Below are 17392 nucleotides of genomic sequence, written 5' to 3'. Positions count from 1 at the left end.
GTTCCCTCCACCTCCTCTCCTTCCCCCTCTGCTTGGGAGTCCTCTGGGCAGCCGTTGCTACCGACCCTGGTCTCTGAGCTGCCCCACCCCCTGCCCCAAAGAGGTGTGCCTCCCAGAGGCACCATTTGCCTGCAGAGCTTATAGCCAGGGCTGCTGCAATAACCAGCTGTGCAAACCCTAGGGAGGCAGAGATGCAAGAGTGCATCAGAGGAGGGAGGGAAGGAAAGAGCGAAAGAGTCCAGCGTTGCCCTGAGCATCATTCAAGGCACCCCAGGGTGCTCTGTTTTCCATAATAGTTCATTTCCCAATGTTACACCTTTTTGTTCCTATAACACAGTCTTTGTCAACCTGGTGCCTTTAAGATGTTTTGGACTACAACAGCTGTGCTGACTGCGGCTGATGGGGGGGGTTGTAGTTCAAAAACATCTGGAAGATACCAGGTTGACAAAGGTGGATAATGCATTTTGCTTCCTTATATTTAGGGCTTCAAAAACCCCATGCTCCTGTTTCTCATGTAGTATAAAGGCTGAGTTTTACACTACGATTGGTGAGACCTGGGTTCAAATCCTCCCCATATCAATGAAGCCTATTGGACGACTTTAGGCCAGCTACACACTTTAGCCCAACTTAAACCTTATTGTTGACGTATGCCACCCTTACATTGGAGGGTTGTGATAAAATGCAGCATATCAACAACGCTGAGCCATGTGTTTTGTAAGGATGATACACTATGGAGATGATAAACTGCTATGAGTATTTCTGCATATTTTTGGGTCCAATAATTTTAGAGGTCTTTGGGGGGCAAATGTGTGCCCTTTAGATTGTTTTTTTTAAAAATAATTCTAATCTGTCCTTAGTTCTACGTCATTGAGTATGCTGCCTGTGATGCCACTTACAATGAAATAGTGACATTCGAACGACTTCGGCCTGTGAATCAAAACAAACCTGTTAACAAGAACACATTCTTCAAGTGTGCAGTAGAAGTTCCTGAAGATCTGAGAGAAGCGTGAGTGACTACTCTAAAATTTCATTATATCTGTATCTTTTATCTAAGAATTGGTTTTCTTTTAAACAACCTAAAGCTGATTTTTTTTAAAATAAAAAAAATCATCTGAAGTCTTGGACAGATGAAGGATGGAGTACACAGTTACCTGGGAATAGTTCCCATTATACTCAGTAGGATTTATCTCCAAGTAGACATGCATTAGATGACACTGTGACTCTGTCTTACTGAATCTTTAAGAAAGACCGATGGATAGGAAGGCCTAGACATGCAGCAGGATTTTCTCAGTACAGGCACACCTCAGAGATCTTGTGGGTTTGGTCCAGATCTCCGCAATAAAGCGAATATCGCAATAAAACAAGTCACACAATTTATTTGGTTTCCCAGTGCATATAAACATTATGTTTACACTATGTTCTATTAAGCCAGCCCCCCCTGACTGCAGGGTGGGAAGGGGAAAACCTGGCTCCAGCCCAAGCCGGCTCCACTCTTGTGGCCAGAAGGGTGGCAGCAGCGGGGGGCTTCTTTCCCCCTGGATGTGGCCAGGCTGTCTGCAGCTGCACCTTGTCCTCTTAAGGAGCAATATCTGTGAAGCGCAATACAGTGGTGCCCCGCAAGACGAATGCCTCGCAAAACGAAAAACGCGCAAGACGAAAGGGCTTTTCGGTTTTTGCGTTGCTTCGCTAGACGATTTTCCCTATGGGCTTGCTTCGTAAGACGAAAACGTCTTGCGAGTTTGTTCGCTTTTTTCTTAAAGCCGCTTGAGGAGGCGCAGTTGCGACGGACCGTGCTTCGCAAGACGAAAAACATCGCAAGATGAAAAGACTCGCGGAACGAATTAATTTCGTCTTGCGAGGCACCACTGTAGAGCGATGTATGCCTGTAGCAGGAAGAAGTGGGTGAGAAATTCAAAGGCCATAGACTAGATTTCGATTGTGGCAGAAAACAGAAATTGCTGAGAGGCATGGAGAGGAAGAAATAGGAAGGGACCCTAGCAACAGGCGACTGGGTTCCAAGTAGGAGTTTCATTTTTTATTAATGGTCATTAGTTTGGTGGGTAAAGATGGGTCACCAGTCTCACGAGCTTCAGCATTCAAGGAAGAGGGAATTAACATAACAGGAATATCACCATATCTGTGTCCTGCACTCAATTGTACAAAGGTATTGGATTATTTTTTTCATGCTTTTGAATGATTTGCCTTGAGTATTGCAGTTTTATACAGCAGCATGTTTTGTTGATAAAACTGCCACCTGAATTAATTTATAAATTGATTTTTCTAGGTGTGCTAATGAAAGTGCCCATAAGGATTTTAAGAAAGCTGTAGGAGCCTGCAGAATTTTTTACCAGGCTGAAACTGCTCAGCTAATAGTACTGGTAAGGTATATTTTCTGTTTGGTTTGATCACTGTGTGAGTTTACTTTTTGGCTAATGTTACGATTGTGTATGAGGGAGAAAAAAAAACATTGAAGACTGAAGGTTATCTCCAGCTTTGTATTCAGAGTAGGTCCATTGAAATCAATGCCTATTGTTTCAAATGAGTCTGTTCTAAGCACAGCTTAGTTCTCCAAGATACCTTGTTACTTGGGTATATTGAGAAGCTTTCTGCTTGTGAGTGAGAAATTTGCTTTAGAGATTCCAGGGTAGAAAGTTGTGGGCAGAACCGGTAGGCAGAGGATCTCATGCAAGCTAATGCCCAGGCTTTACTATTTTGCCTTTGACACTTCTGTGCATATTGCAATACAAGACAGCTGGGTCAGGCTGAAGGGTGCGTGTGCCAAGATACCTTGCATAACTTTGTGTACACCCCCATCCACATTTCCTGCCGCAGCTGATGCATCTGTATGGGCATCGCTTTCTGCCGATAGTAGGTCAGGCTATCCCAAACAATATCCATCGCACCATTTTGTTCCAGTGATGAAAATAAATGTTTGCTGACCTTGTTTCAAAAACCAAAAACAACAAGCATTCCTTGATGTTCTTCTGAGTAACGGAAGAACTTCTGTCACATTTTTCCAAAACATGCAGTTGTAACAAGGAATTGTTAAATAAAATGAGGGCTCTCTAGCTATAAATTGCCTCGTAAAATGGAAATGCTGTTTGTATCATTGTCACTTTATTTCTGCAGTCTGCCAGTGAGGCAACAGTGAAAAGAGTAAATATCCTGAGTGACATGCATTTGCGCAGCATTCGAACGAAGATAATGCTTATGTCAAGAAATGAAGAAGCAACAAAGCATCTAGAAGTGAGTTGTCCTCATACTGGCTCCCGCTCCCCTCCCCCCCCCCCCGCCAATTTCAGCCACCCTTCTCAATTCCAGTCTTGATGTAGCTGTTCTCATATTTGAAGTTCTGCTGTAGTAACCAAATTATTTTGCCGCCTCCTCTAGTGCACAAAACAACTTGCAGCAGCATTTCATGAGGAATTTGTTGTCCGAGAAGATTTAATGGGACTTGCAATAGGAACACATGGTAGTAATATACAGCAAGCCAGGAAGGTTCCAGGAGTTACTGCAATTGAGCTTGAGGAAGATACCGGAACTTTCAGGATCTATGGAGAGGTAAAAGGAAACAAGGGGTTTCTTACCTTTGTAGTTGTGTGGCGTTCTTTTTCTTTACTTGCCCTAGTGGTCTGAATTTGGCATGAGCCTTCAACTATATCAGCCTGCCTCACAGTGCAATAGATGCCTCCCTCCGGTGTCCAAGGATCAGTGAGTTTGGTAGAGACCTTTTCCACTGTGGCCCCAAAGGCTGTGGAACTCCCTGCAGTGGATCTGCAGCAGGCTGCCAAACTATAGTAGTTTCGGAAGGCTAGCATACCTTTTCCAAGTGACTTATTCTTGAAGTAAGTTTTATTGGTTAGCCTGGGTTGCTGTTTAATGAGTTGGCAAAGTATGCTTTTTATTGGTATGTATGGGAAGTGTTTTTAGGTTTTTGTTGATATTTTGTAATTTTCTTGTTAGCTACCTTAAGCGACATGGAACTATTTTAAAATAAAACAAATAAAAATGAGATGAGCACAAGATTCCAAAAATTCCATAGCCTTTGCAAGGACACCGTGCATTTGCTAGAAGGGAATGTTGAATAGCAGCGGTTCCCAATTAGCTAAGTATTGAGGACCCCCTGTTTTTCAAAAGCCAAGCCATGGACCTTTTGAAAAACTTTCTATCCCTGTGTTTGAAAATAACCTGGGTGAGTTGTCTGGACCTCCTAGGTCAAGGAACTCCCAGTCAGGAACTGCTGCTGTATAGAAGGCTGTTTTTACTTGTTTCTGAATGGAAGTTTATATGATGAAACTCATAGTCACTGCTTTATTTTCACTTGCACTGAAGCTTTCCTGTAGTATTTTGCATGTATTTATATCCCTTTCTGTGCACTTAAACACTGTCTCTTGTGATTGACCTTGTTGTAAATTCCTTTAAAAATCATGGTGCTTAAGTGTATATAAATTGTTGAAAACATTTGATTATTAGAGAAAGGAGTAGAGAAGCATGAGGCTACTTGAAGAAAACCAAGAAATACCAGAATTTAAAATAAAAATAGTACAGAAATTTCCCCAAATCTCCACTTGTATTTTAGGCCACTAGACTCCAATCTCACAGTTAATAATATGAATGTGTATATTTCTTTAGCATTTTTAACTTGCAAATGAGATTTTATCTACCTCCTGTCTTATATTTAAATGTTAATTGCCTGAAGGAGTTTTAACTGTTGAAAGGGGTTTTAATTTTTTAATATATTGTGTTTACAAATGGCTTCTGTTCTTTTCCAGAGTGCTGAGGCAGTAAAAAAGGCTAGAAGCTATTTGGAATTTGTGGAGGACTTTATTCAGGTTCCTAGGAGTCTTGTGGGTATGTAATAGTGATAAAACTTTTAACATCCTTGAATACCCTCCCCCTGCCTATTCAGTATGAAAATGTTGATGTCTCCTCACTCTTTAATAACACACCTGAACTATTTTGGTGGCTGATACACTGGAGTATATATAGAGAGCAGTGTTGCACTAACAAATGGAGTATTCTGGATTATGGTTAGAGGAGCACGGGAAGGCTATTTCCTTGGAAGAGGAAGCAGGAAATTGAAGGAGATGTTATCCAGGGGAACTGAGTCCAAATAGATTCCCAACCCTCAGTTAATTTCTGTCGGGCTGGAAAGCAAGAGTAGGCAATCCTTCCCCTCAATTGTGCCTCTTCAGCCTACTCTTTTTGCTTCAATTATTGCCTTTCATTTTTCTTAATTTCTTCCTCTTTTTGCCAAAGGAGCTAAGAAGCCTCAAGTGACTCAGTTCATTATCTCCTTGCAGAGGCAGTGATCAAGTGCAGCTCCACTCCTCTCTCCTGAGAGAGAAATTTTAAGCAGATGATACCTATTGCTGCTCCACACTATGGTCGCTTCCTGGGCTCATTCATCTCCCTGCCATCCTTGGTGTATTGGTCATGATACCAAGGGAGAATATAAATATTTTCTCCCTTTGTCTCCTCGTGACCAAGTTCTCGTTTAGCTGCTGCCTGGGACTCATTCACTCTTCTTCCATACCACCTGAGGACAATGCCTACTGATAACTTGAAGGATTGTAGTCTTGCCGCACAGGGTCAGTGTAAGGTACAACCATTGTTCTGCTAGACATGGAGTAGGCTCTAGTAGAAAGTGACATGGGACTGGAGTGATGCTCCTCTAATCCTGCACATCAGATGTTGAGAGAAAAGGGGTTTTTTTCTACATGGTGAAACTTCATTTTGAGTAAGACTGAACATTTGGTCTCACTGTTTCTGATTCCATCTGCCATGGGTTTTGGATCAGTTCATTGTTCATTGACCTTTTAACTTTTCATCTTCCTCCTGTTAAGAATTGTGTGTCCCAAGTAATTGCTGTTCCAGATTAGGGGAAGGGAGCTCTCTTCCTTGGGTAACATCAACTTCTGCCTTGTAGTCTTGAGGAAGTGGACTTCCCTTTTTTGGAATGTGCCTCTCATACCCAGAAAAGAGACATGACTTGTTAAGGCAAAATATCCTCTTTTTCTTCCATATTCCTAAATAGTAATCAGTAGTCAGATATGAGTGTTTGCTTCATTATAAACATGTTACAACAATATTCTGAAAGTCCCTAACAGAAAGAAACATGGAATAACCTCATTGTTAGAAAATGTGTACAGTGGTACCTCTGGATGCGAACGGGATCCGTTCCAGAACCCCGTTCGCATCCTGAAGCGAATGTAACCCGTGCGTGCGTGGGTCACGTTTCGCCGCTTCCGCACATGCGCGTGACGTCAGTTTGAGCGTCTGCGCTTGTGCGAGCGGCGAAACCCAGAAGTAATGTGTTCCGTTACTTCTGGGTCGCCACGGAGCACAACCCGAAAATGCTTAACCTGAAGCGTATTCATCCTGAGGTATGACTGTATTGTGTTTTTAATGAACCCATTTATAAATAACTTTAATATTAATTATTTTGAGATTGTAAAGGGAATTTTTTTGTTCTCAGCCTTTCAGCTACTTCTATTGATAGATTGCTTGAGAAATACTTGAGAAATCTCAATTTTTTTTATTTTTTTATTAAAGGAAAAGTTATTGGCAAAAATGGCAAAGTTATTCAGGAAATTGTGGACAAGTCTGGAGTTGTGCGAGTGAGGATTGAAGGAGACAATGAGAACAAACTGCCCAGAGAAGATGTAAGATTTAAGTCTTATTTGGAATTTGTAATACATCCAAGGGGTGGCAGGGGTGGATAAATTGTAGTGGCAGAATGATAGAAAAGCCACTGCATTAGATTATTCTTTCTGCCTAGTGTCTGATGGACGTGTCACTCACAAATGCTACTACATTGGCAGTAGGAACACAGGAAGCTGCCTACACAGAGTCAGATCGTTAATCCATCTAGTGCAATATTGTTTATGATGACTGGCAGTAGCTTTCCTGGGTTTCAGGCAGGGGTCTCTCTGGGACTGTCTGCATGTAAAGTGGTTTCTCTTCCATGAGCTGCAGCCTTTCCCCTTAGGGGTGCCATTTGAAAGGTCAAAATGTATAGTGGTGCCATTTGTGGGTTTTGCCAACTGCTATCTAACACCTTTTTGGTTATTTCAAGCTAAGGTTGTCTTGGCTTCAGACTTTGGCTCTGAGTATTTAGGTTATAATTCTAACCGCAGTTCAGCTTTCTTCTTTGAAGATGTCTTAATACTAAAAAAGTTGGGTAGTGTGATAATTTGCTGTGTTTATGTGGGGATGTTCCCTACACCTAGCCCCTTTATCCACTGAGAGAAGGCCCACAGGTAGACTTAATCCATGGTATAGAAAGTGGTAGAAATTCTCATTAAAAATAAAAACAGGCTGCAACCCAGTGCACTTGTGTAATTGTACACTGGGTTGTAGGCATTATTTGCTTGTGACTCTCTTTGTGCTTCAACAATATTACATTTTATCTTTGTAGGGAATGGTTCCGTTTGTCTTTGTGGGTACTAAAGAAAGCATTGGGAATGTCCAAGTGCTTCTTGAATACCATATTGCCTATTTGAAGGTAAGCATTCTTTGTGGGAAAGAAAGCAGTTTCAGTATCATGGGGATGCACAATAGTATGACTTGTGAAGGTGATCAGTATTGGATCTGGAAACACAGAAGATAGCAAACAGCATACACCAAATGCTTTGAAAGCAATGTGGATGAAAGTTGTCTCAAAATCACGGTGTTTTTCAGTGCATCATAACATGTTGATTTTCGGTGGGTCTTTCAGTCTACATCTCAAAACATTACTGCCCTGAGAGCACCGTGCATTGAATAGTCCTAATTGAATCTTAGGACTAAAAGAGCTGTTTGCTGCTTTGAATATTGTTACAATAGAAGTAGGGGGTGTAAGTGTTAAAAAATACATTTTTTAAAAAAGAAAACAGTGGACTTGCTTACATTTAGTGTAACTGTCCATGCAGGAGGTGGAGCAGCTGCGGATGGAGAGGCTCCAGATTGATGAGCAGCTACGTCAGATTGGCATGGGGTTCAGACCTTCATCTACCAGAGGTCCTGAAAAGGAAAAGGGTTATACCACAGATGAGAACAACCCTTCCTCTGTACAAGGCTCCAGATCCTATAGTGGAAGAGGTAGAGGACGGAGAGGCCCCAATTACACCTCTGGCTATGGTAAGTTTTGTTTAAAGATCAGTTTTGAAAGTCGCAAATTATAAAAACGTAGTAGAGGCCAAGCTGTGAATGGTGGACATGCTGCGCTTTGAATTTTATTACTAGTGTTTGATAGCTTTTAAAAGATTTTGACACTTAAAGAAATCCAGAGTTGTCACTTAACTTGGAAATCAAGAGCATCAAAAATAAATTACTCATGTGAACTTCAGAAATAGTCTTGTCTGTTTGGTAGCATACTTTCATACTTGTTTCTGCAAACATTAACAAAAATGGGTATACAGAAGCCCAACTGTAGCTGAAGGGCCTGTAGTGTGTATTCAGGCTTGTTGTCCACCTTGGTCTAAACGGATCAGATATTTCAAATATATCATTTAGTGTTAGCTACAGCAAAATAATGATCTCCTAATGAAACAAATGGGTCGCCTGATAAGGTACTATATAGCTGTTCCAATGAGTGCGTAATTTTTCTGTTACTTTATATGTGGTAATGTGATACGTAAATTCAGGTTTAGAGTGTTGTTTTCATGCCAGGCTCCACATACATGTTTCTACGTTGCTTGTGAAAAGAGGTGGCAGCAAGTTCAGAATCTTGGACCTCTGTATGCACTGTGGACAAATGTTTTCAGCAGCCAGCCCTTTGTGTTTCCTCTTAGTGGGATGCTTGGGAATAATAGGCATGTTTGGAAGTAGAGGCTTCCATTTTTGTTGTTTTTTATGCCACCACTTCAAGAGGTTTGGGGCTCTCTTTTTAACCCTTTATAGTTGTCACATATTGACAGCCCAAGTTCTAATGGAAAATCCTGCCCTCCTCCTTGTTTACATGTTTGATTGGAATTAGTAATATTGCAATTGTCCATTATATAATGGCATCATATTGTATGTTTCCATGGGAACATCTTTTATCCCTCCCTGCCATGTTGTTTCATAACTGAGCACTGTGGGCTATTAATAACCCAAGACCATCAGCAGTAGGGTTTTAGACTGACTGAAAGACTTTTTGTTTGTGTTGGCAAGGTGTTCTTTATCTGTAACAGACTGAGATGTATGAATGTTACAAGAGTAAAAGTAGTAGTTTAGGTGTGGCAAATAGATAAATTACATGGAAATTGTGTTGAAGCTAAGGTGAAATGGAAGCATCCACAATTACTACATAAGAAGCCCCTTTCAGATCCACTCTGATATGATGCCCATTAGTGATCATTTATTCTGTTTTGTGTGTATGAATGAAGTTTTTCTACTAATATTCAGTATTAGACTGTGCAGAAATAGGTTTACTTCACATGCTATGCATCCACCTTGGCATCTAGTTTGTGCTGCAGAGTTCAATTTCTCATCTAATTTGTCAAGTCAGTTTTTTGTACTGAGTTCTGTTACGTGTTTCAGACACTGGTGCACTGGCCTTACGTTGTGCATTCTTCTGGGAATGGTACTTTTCTTCTTGTAGAGCAAACGTTTACCCCTGAATGTTGTGCCTCGGAAAATTGCGTGTACCTCAGCTTTCCTGTCTAGTGGCATTCTTCTGCTAAAATTCAAAATTGTACTTGAACAGTACTTGATGATCACTTCTCCCTCTCATTTATTGTAAAGGAACAAATTCTGAGCTGTCTAATCCCTCTGAAACAGAATCTGAAAGGAAAGATGAACTGAGTGATTGGTCATTAGCAGGAGATGATGACAGGGAGAGTCGACACCAACGTGACAGCAGAAGGCGTCCACCAGGGGGAAGAGGGCGCAGTGTTTCTGGAGGTCGTGGACGTGGTGGTCCCCGAGGTGGGAAGTCCTCTATAAGTTCTGGTATGTATTTGAGAGGCATATTTTGTGTGTTGTGATTGCACTGAACTACTTCCCTGTTTCTTGATGATGGTTGATTTTTAATATTTTAAATTTAAAATATGAGATGAAAATGTGCTCTTACTGGTTTTGTCATTTCCTTTAAGTGCTGAAAGACCCAGACAGCAACCCTTACAGTTTACTTGATAACACAGAGTCTGACCAGACTGCAGACACAGACGCAAGTGAATCACACCACAGCACTAACCGGCGTAGGCGATCTCGTAGACGAAGAACTGATGAGGATGCTGTCTTAATGGATGGGATGACAGAATCTGACACAGCATCTGTTAATGAAAATGGCTTAGGTACGTAAATAGTCTTATCAGCTCTGTCTAACTAAAAAATATAATAGTCACTCTTCATTTTCTTAACTAGCACTTTATTCTACTTGTATCCTTGTGGTTCAAAACTGTGTCCTCATCTGTTGCAGTATTAAAAGATTTTAGCTCTATATTGGACTGGAATATTTTGGAACAAATATTCGGAAAGGCTGACTTTCATTTGATTGTTGTCTTAGAAATGCCTTCTGATATCTACGTCATATCTAGGGTTTTGCAACCCTATCTCAGCTACCCTGTTACAAAATATGCATCCAGTTCAATTTTAGCCTTAGTCCACAGGAATGGGATAGCTGGGCATACATTGAACTCATTCATAAGGCTTCATTCCATGTAGGTATCTGTTGTCGACTTGGTGGGAAAGTCAGAGGAGCCAGGCCTTAATTTCACATTTGTTTACTTCTCAAAAATTAGAGTCCCCTTTGCCTTCTCTAGGTCTTAAGTAGTTTTATTACTGAATTTGCTAAATGAACTTTGGGAAGAAGGAAATTGAGGCCAGGAAAAGAGTCCCCATTTCTTGCTCCTCTAAGGCTGTGATTCAAAACATACTTAAAAATAAGTAGGGCTTCTGTGTATGTGATTTCAGGTCTAGGGTTTATTTTCAGTGTCTAAGAATAGCCATTTACAGTTTAAGCAAATCACACCAAGGAAAAAATCTTTCTCTTGAGATGGGGAATTAATTTCTTTAGCCAATGTTTAACTTTCGGTACCAACTTAGTGATAACATCTTAAACAGAGTTGCAGTTGCTTTTTCAGTCCCCTGATGTGTAAAAGTTTTTTGCACTACTTAGCCATTCTGAATGCTTTTTCCTTTGAAATCGTTGTGTGCTAAATTGCCAGCAGAACAATTTGGTCACTGAGAAAGTTCATAGTAAAACTTTGCAATTGCAGATGATAGAGACAAAAAACCCCAGCGACGCAATCGTAGTCGCAGGCGTCGTTTCAGGGGTCAGGCAGAAGATAGACAGCCAGGTAACTCGAGTGGAGAGGTGAACCACCTCGGGTCACAAGCATGAAGGAATGCTCTGCGTTTGCTGTTTGTGTACCTTCTAAAATATATGTAAAGCTGTCTTTTGCAAATAATGATTGCTTAATACTAATCAAACTGCAGGATGAGAAATGGTCAGTGGGGCATGTTCTAGTTTTTATAATGAAACTAATACTCTTGCCTTTTATTTGGTGTACTTCCACTGTAAGAGTGTGCAGAACTTTACTTAATCTATGTTGAAATTAGAGGGCAACTATAAATGAATGTCATAGGTGCAAGGGTATGTATTCCATGTTGCAAGTAACACTGTCAGACAGACTCTTCCTTCAGCCTTCTGGCATCTTTCCTTAATATGCATAAAAGGTATTTTAGCCAAGTTTTAGTGCTGTAGCAAACCAGGATGCATGGAGCCTTCCTGTCCTTTGAATCAAACTTACATCTCTTGCTTTTAAGAACACCAGAAATCACAACTAAATTAAAACAAAAAATTGTTGCATGTTCATGCTTTGATAATTGTGGTTTGACAGATTTTTTTTAAAAAAACATACTAACACCTTACATATTTTAAAGGTGTAAAATAACTTTCAGTATAATTCTGAGTGTTGCACCTGTAAATTCCTCGTTTGTTGTGCTAAGTATTTCCCCCCCCCCCCCCCGTAAAATGTAGTGTCTGTATTTCACTCAAGTAATTATTGGTGTTGCGTTTGCTATATTATCCACACACAGCAGCTTAAACAAGCTATTGAACAACAGAGGCATACCACACACAATCCATCTGCAGCTTTTGTCAAATGATGGCGTAGATTTGCTTCTGCAGAAGCATAGAATTGGAGAATACCAGAAAGTCATATAGAAGGGCTGTTGCTAAGTGGCAGAGCCCATGCTTTCCATACAAAAGGTCCCAGTTTAGTCCCCAGCATAGAATCATAAAATTTTAGAGTTGGATGGGACCATTCTAGTCCAACCCTTCAATGCAGGGATTTCTTTGCCCAACGCTGGCTTCAAACCCACAACCCTGAGATTTAGTCTCATGCTCTACCGACTGAGCTATCCCAGGACCAAGGTAGGGCTTCTCTAGGTAAGGCTGGGAAAGCCTGCAAGAAACCCTGGAGAGCCATCGCCAGTCAGTATTGACAGTACTTAGCTAGAGGGACCAGTGTCTGACTCGGTATAAGGCAGCGCCATATGTTTATAGGCTTACATCACCTTCTAAAAGGTGAACTGTTGTGAAAGCATATTGGGTTAATCTTAAATTTTGGACAAGCTAATGTCTGGCGGTCATTGTCACATGAAGCATCTTCAGAAACATGGCTATGTCTGCACTGTCAGGTTTTTCTCGCTACACGTTGTGCATGTAGATGTGCGATCTAGACTGCTGCATTGAACTGCACTGTGCTCTTTTCCCTCTCCAGCATAATGGTTGTACATTGCAATCTAAAGGAACGCACATTCCCCTTATGTGAATAATTTTAAGCAGAAGCAGACTGCTTACATGCAGTTCTGCAGCACTGTTAATGAAGACCACATTAACCCCCTTGGCAATAACAGGAAACTCGAACCTGTTCTGAAGCTATAATTGCTGTGCACAGCTGTTCTGTTTTGTGGTTTTATTTTATGATTTTAATGCAATTTGTATTTTAATTGTGATACTTCTATAACTCTTCATTGGAGCATTTGGTGAAGAGCAGGCTATAAGTACAAATAAATAAATGGCCCTTAATGCTCAGTCCTGCAGAATTTCATCCTGGGCTGACACCCAGGCCATGTTGGCCAGATTGCCTGGCCCCGTATATCACCTTCCTCTCAACCTGATCTAAAACCACTTTGTATTTTTCAAGCTTATTATCAAAATAATTTTCCTTTGGTCTCTTTGAAGAATGTAATTCAGAAAGCTGTAAGCACTACCATAGCAAACCAATCATTTTCTAGTAATAATGCAGCCTATAAACAAAATCCTGTCCTGCTTAAGACATGAATAGGGAAACCCTTTGGAAACAAATAGATTTATTGACTTGATTAGGATTAGTTCTGAGTAAGAAGCTATGGGGAGGCTTTAGATTGCCCCAGACAATTAGTAACTTGACAAATAATTCCGTTTGTAGTTGAGAATCCTTCAGAGACTGTCAGTATACAGTACTAAATGATAAAACATTCAAAACATATGTAGACAGTTGGGGTTTAGAATCTCCCTTTTCCCCCACACCCAGCAACCATTCCTGAAAGCTTAGGAGTTTTGAGAAATGTATTGTGATATAAAAACCTTCTAAGACATCTGCATAAATGGACCCTGTTGGTTTGCAGCCAATGGTGGCTGCTCAGTTCTTAAACATCAAATAATTTAAGCAAAAATACTGTTTTTTCTCCTCACAGTAACAGTTGCTGATTATATATCAAGAGCAGAATCTCAGAGTAGACAAAGAAACCTCCCAAGGGAAACACTGGCCAAAACCAAGAAAGAAATGGTAAGAAAAATTACAGGAAACAAAATGATGGAGTTAATAGAAATATGTGGTCTCCTCCCGTGTGTGTATAGAATAATTTAATCATTGACACTACAACATCAGAGGAGAGTGACTACAAATGCTGTTTAATGTAGTTGCCTATCACGCTGGTGCTGATGCACACTAGGGAAACACAGTCTGGTACCATCATAGGTCCTTACATTGACCTACATAGCAATTTTATAGGATCCTGTGTCTGAATCCTTCCCATTAGTGTTGACTGCCAAACCTTTGTTAGTCTTTTGTCTCAAGTGGGCTGGTGTGGGGAAGGTGACGGCATGTTAATACTTTACATAATAGGACAATTAAGGTGGGAGTACTTGGCTACATATCAGCCCTGCTGGGTCACACCAAAGGCCCATGTGAATCCCAGCCTTCTGTTCTCACAGCAGCTAACCAGGTGCCTATGAGAAAGCCCATAAGCTGGACATGAGCCTCAAAAAAATGTAAATGTGTTCAATGAAGAAGGCTTATCCTGTTCATCTATTATCCACCTATGAAAAATAATGGCGGCTCATGTCCCCGTTTCCTCAGACAATTCATGTATGGAATTCATTGTCTCAAAATGGCTTACGCAGCAAATGTTTTTAACTGGATTTTAAAATAAACGATTTAATTATTTGAGAAGGTAACAGAATTGACAAACAGAATGCTGTAGGTAGAATATAGAGGTACCAGAAATCAAATGTATTAATTTTTATTTAAAACTTGCTTTTCTGGTAACATCTGAATTTGAGAGGAGGGAAAATAGTAGCTTATGTTATGAATGATTCATGCGTCGTCTTGTCACTAATATTTTTTAAATTTTATTTTCAGACAAAAGATGTGATTGAAGAAGTTGGCCTTTCTGAAAAGGCCATAAATGGCCCTGCAGTTATTTCTGAGACTGAGCCTTCCAGTTTGCAGCATAGTCCTGAAGAAAGGCCTAGTACTGTACAAGAAGATGGGAATAAACAGGACGAAGCTGTGCTGAATGGTGTTTCATAAACAGAGTTCCTAGTTTACAGTTCTTTTACATTTACATTTTACAATAGTGCTTGTATAAGCTTGCCAAAGATAGAATATGGATCGCGAGTCTTGACACCGCACTTTCAGTTCCTCCATTTTGGAAAACAGAACGGGGAGGGATCCTGAAGAAATCCAATGTTGAACATACTTTGACACCTACTGTGTTATAAATATCATCAGATGTGCCTTGAGAATAGTATATGTAACATTTAAATAAAAACAAATTGCTGGCTATAGGAAATGTTATTTTGTTTTCAAAATATGGCAGAGATGTGGGGGGATCCCTAACGTAACCTTCTTTATGAAAGCATTAGCTGCTTTTGTTACATTTTTAATAATATGCAACCACTCCTTCACCTGAGGAAAACTAGAAAAAAAAATGCAGTCTAAAATATTTTGCACTGAATTGTAATTTCTCCATTAGTTTAGTCTGGAAACTGGTCTGTTTTAATACATTGTTTTTTAAATGCTGTATGTAGTGGGGAAAATACTGCAGACCACTGGAATACATTTATTAAATTCTCAATCTGCAGGGATATTGGGCGACATTGGCAGTGACTGTTCTACATTGAGGCTTTGTTTGATTTATTTATTAAACTGTACAGTATTTAAAAATCAAACATAGCTTTAGTTAAAACACTTAAGCTGAATTAGTCATGTCCATTAAGACATAACCAGAACTACTGAAAAGATCAATTTCCAGAAAGTTTATTCTGTATAAACTACATACGTTAGTCCTTAGAGTATTTTTATTTTTGTTTTGGTTGTTTGATGTGCAATATGTTTTTGTATGCTGGTAGAAAAATAAATAAACTTTGATCTTCCACTGGTTGATCCTTAAGTACTTGCCAAGGTCATGAATTTATTACAGCAATCTATTAAAGATTTAGAGTGAACTCTTTGTGACAAGGCTACTTACCACCCGTATGAGCTAAATGAGACAGGATGGCAGGAAATCAGTGACTAGGTTTACCTTTGTTCCTTAAAAGTTTCAATGCAGCTAGGGATCATCTTCCTGATCTAAATTGCCCCCTACTGCATTTTACCCCAAGGAGAGAGGCAAACAGCTGCAGTCAGGGATAATTGCAATTAGGAAGGAAAGATTAAACCTTTTTTTCCAGTGCCTCAAAACCGATCATTTTTTCTTTAAAAACGTATTAAACCACTACCCAGGAGACCCACATGCCGATCCTCTGCCATGTTGTCAATGGGATCCAAAATATAATCACTGCAAAAAATAGCTTTTCACATGTGCTAGAGGTGCATAACAAGCCACTTATTTTGTGCACATTAAGACAATTATCCCCAACTAAAAAAACTCTAGTATGGCAATAAGCTACATGAATTGGGTAGCAGATTTAAATGATACCCTACTCATGCAGATACCTGCCCTTTACCTCTTGTTCCTTTACTCTTGAGTAGAAATGTTTTTATGGATACCTTGGAGTGAACCTGGAATCGGCATGCTTCATTGAGTATGTACACCAGCCATGTCCAAAGTCTGTTTCTGGGGCCCAATCCAGCCCACCAGACCTGTGGCAGTTCAGTAACTTCAATCCCAAAAAAAACTTTGGTTGGTGCTTTGGTCGGCCCTCACAGCCTTTTACTTCATCAAATCTGGCCCTCTGAAAAAAGTTTGGACACCACTGATGTACACCATACCTACAAAATACATTTTCTTCCTCAGAATTCTTTGAGGGGAAAATGTGCTTGCTTTGGAGACATGTAGCAGCCACGTACCACTGCCTTTCATGTTTTGTTTCCTTCAACTGACAAGGCTTATGCTATAAATATTGCTATGAGTTAGTGGGGGAACAAAGAACCTCTAGATCCCTGGGTGCCCCATTTCTCTAGATTCTTGGGTGCTGGGGTTTAATCAGAGCCTTGATAATTAAGGTAAGCTGACACGATGAGCTTGTTTTTCTCCCAGGCAGAGGGAGATGATGGCCCTGCCATTAACCCATTGCAAAAGCCGCCTACAAAGGTAACGGGGGGGGGGGGAGGTTGCCAGGGCAATGTGAACATAATATCACAAGGAAAAAAAGTCCTTTTACACAGGTTTTTTGTCAAGGTGATCTGGGAATGAGGAAGAGGAAATTAGGCAGAACTCCATGCGGAGGCTGCTGCAGTGAGGGGCGGGGCATGAATGGCTATGCCTTTGGACCAAAACATGCTGAAGCTATTGCAGGAGCAATGTACATAATGCTCTGTACGCCCCTACTGAAGGCTTCAAGTGTAAATGTGTGTGAATAACCCATATTTCTAAGACACTGCAGCTTCCGCGGTGCCTTGATTCTCCAACAAAAACCACCCTGGGTGAATCCTGGAACCCCTGGATTCTTACTGCTTGGCAGAGAATGGTGGTGGCAAGTAACATACTGCAACCATGTTAAAAACCTTGCCCTGTGAAAGCAAAGATCTTTCAGGGCCAGCCCAGTAACTACTGTTATCAGCAAAGCAGCAGGGGAACTTTGGCTGTAAGCAAGACTCGATTTTCCGGTGTTACTACTCCTGAGTTTGAACCTAGTAGCACAGGCTAAAATCTAGGAACCACACCATGATGAGCCAGAATAAGGCTCTTTGTATTGAACTACATGGTCACT

The 17392-nt window shown here is 40.5% G+C and overlaps 1 protein-coding gene across 6 annotated transcripts in view; it reads left to right on the top strand.

The window, feature by feature from the left end:
* FXR1 (FMR1 autosomal homolog 1) overlaps window positions 1-15630 on the top strand; it is a 30384-nt gene extending 14754 nt beyond the window's left edge. For 2 of the 6 annotated variants that reach the window (XM_083613268.1, XM_083613267.1), the window contains 13 exons: window positions 858-1006; window positions 2285-2378; window positions 3130-3246; window positions 3391-3561; window positions 4773-4851; window positions 6556-6665; window positions 7421-7507; window positions 7914-8121; window positions 9709-9915; window positions 10059-10259; window positions 11184-11264; window positions 13651-13742; window positions 14598-15630. In XM_083613268.1, coding sequence (XP_083469394.1) covers window positions 858-1006; window positions 2285-2378; window positions 3130-3246; window positions 3391-3561; window positions 4773-4851; window positions 6556-6665; window positions 7421-7507; window positions 7914-8121; window positions 9709-9915; window positions 10059-10259; window positions 11184-11264; window positions 13651-13742; window positions 14598-14768 — 1767 coding nt within the window. In that variant the 3' untranslated portion in view covers window positions 14769-15630. The remainder of the gene's footprint in view (window positions 1-857; window positions 1007-2284; window positions 2379-3129; window positions 3247-3390; window positions 3562-4772; window positions 4852-6555; window positions 6666-7420; window positions 7508-7913; window positions 8122-9708; window positions 9916-10058; window positions 10260-11183; window positions 11265-13650; window positions 13743-14597) is intronic. The other 4 variants (XM_083613271.1, XM_083613270.1, XM_083613269.1 and 1 more) reach the window with 3 other exon arrangements.
* Window positions 15631-17392: the final 1762 nt, after the last annotated feature.

The sequence above is a fragment of the Podarcis filfolensis genome, assembly GCF_964270895.1.
Source record: "Podarcis filfolensis genome assembly, chromosome: 5".
Lineage (NCBI taxonomy): Eukaryota > Metazoa > Chordata > Lepidosauria > Squamata > Lacertidae > Podarcis > Podarcis filfolensis.
Note: the sequence above shows the minus strand (reverse complement) of the source record. Positions and strands in the feature narration are given on the sequence as shown.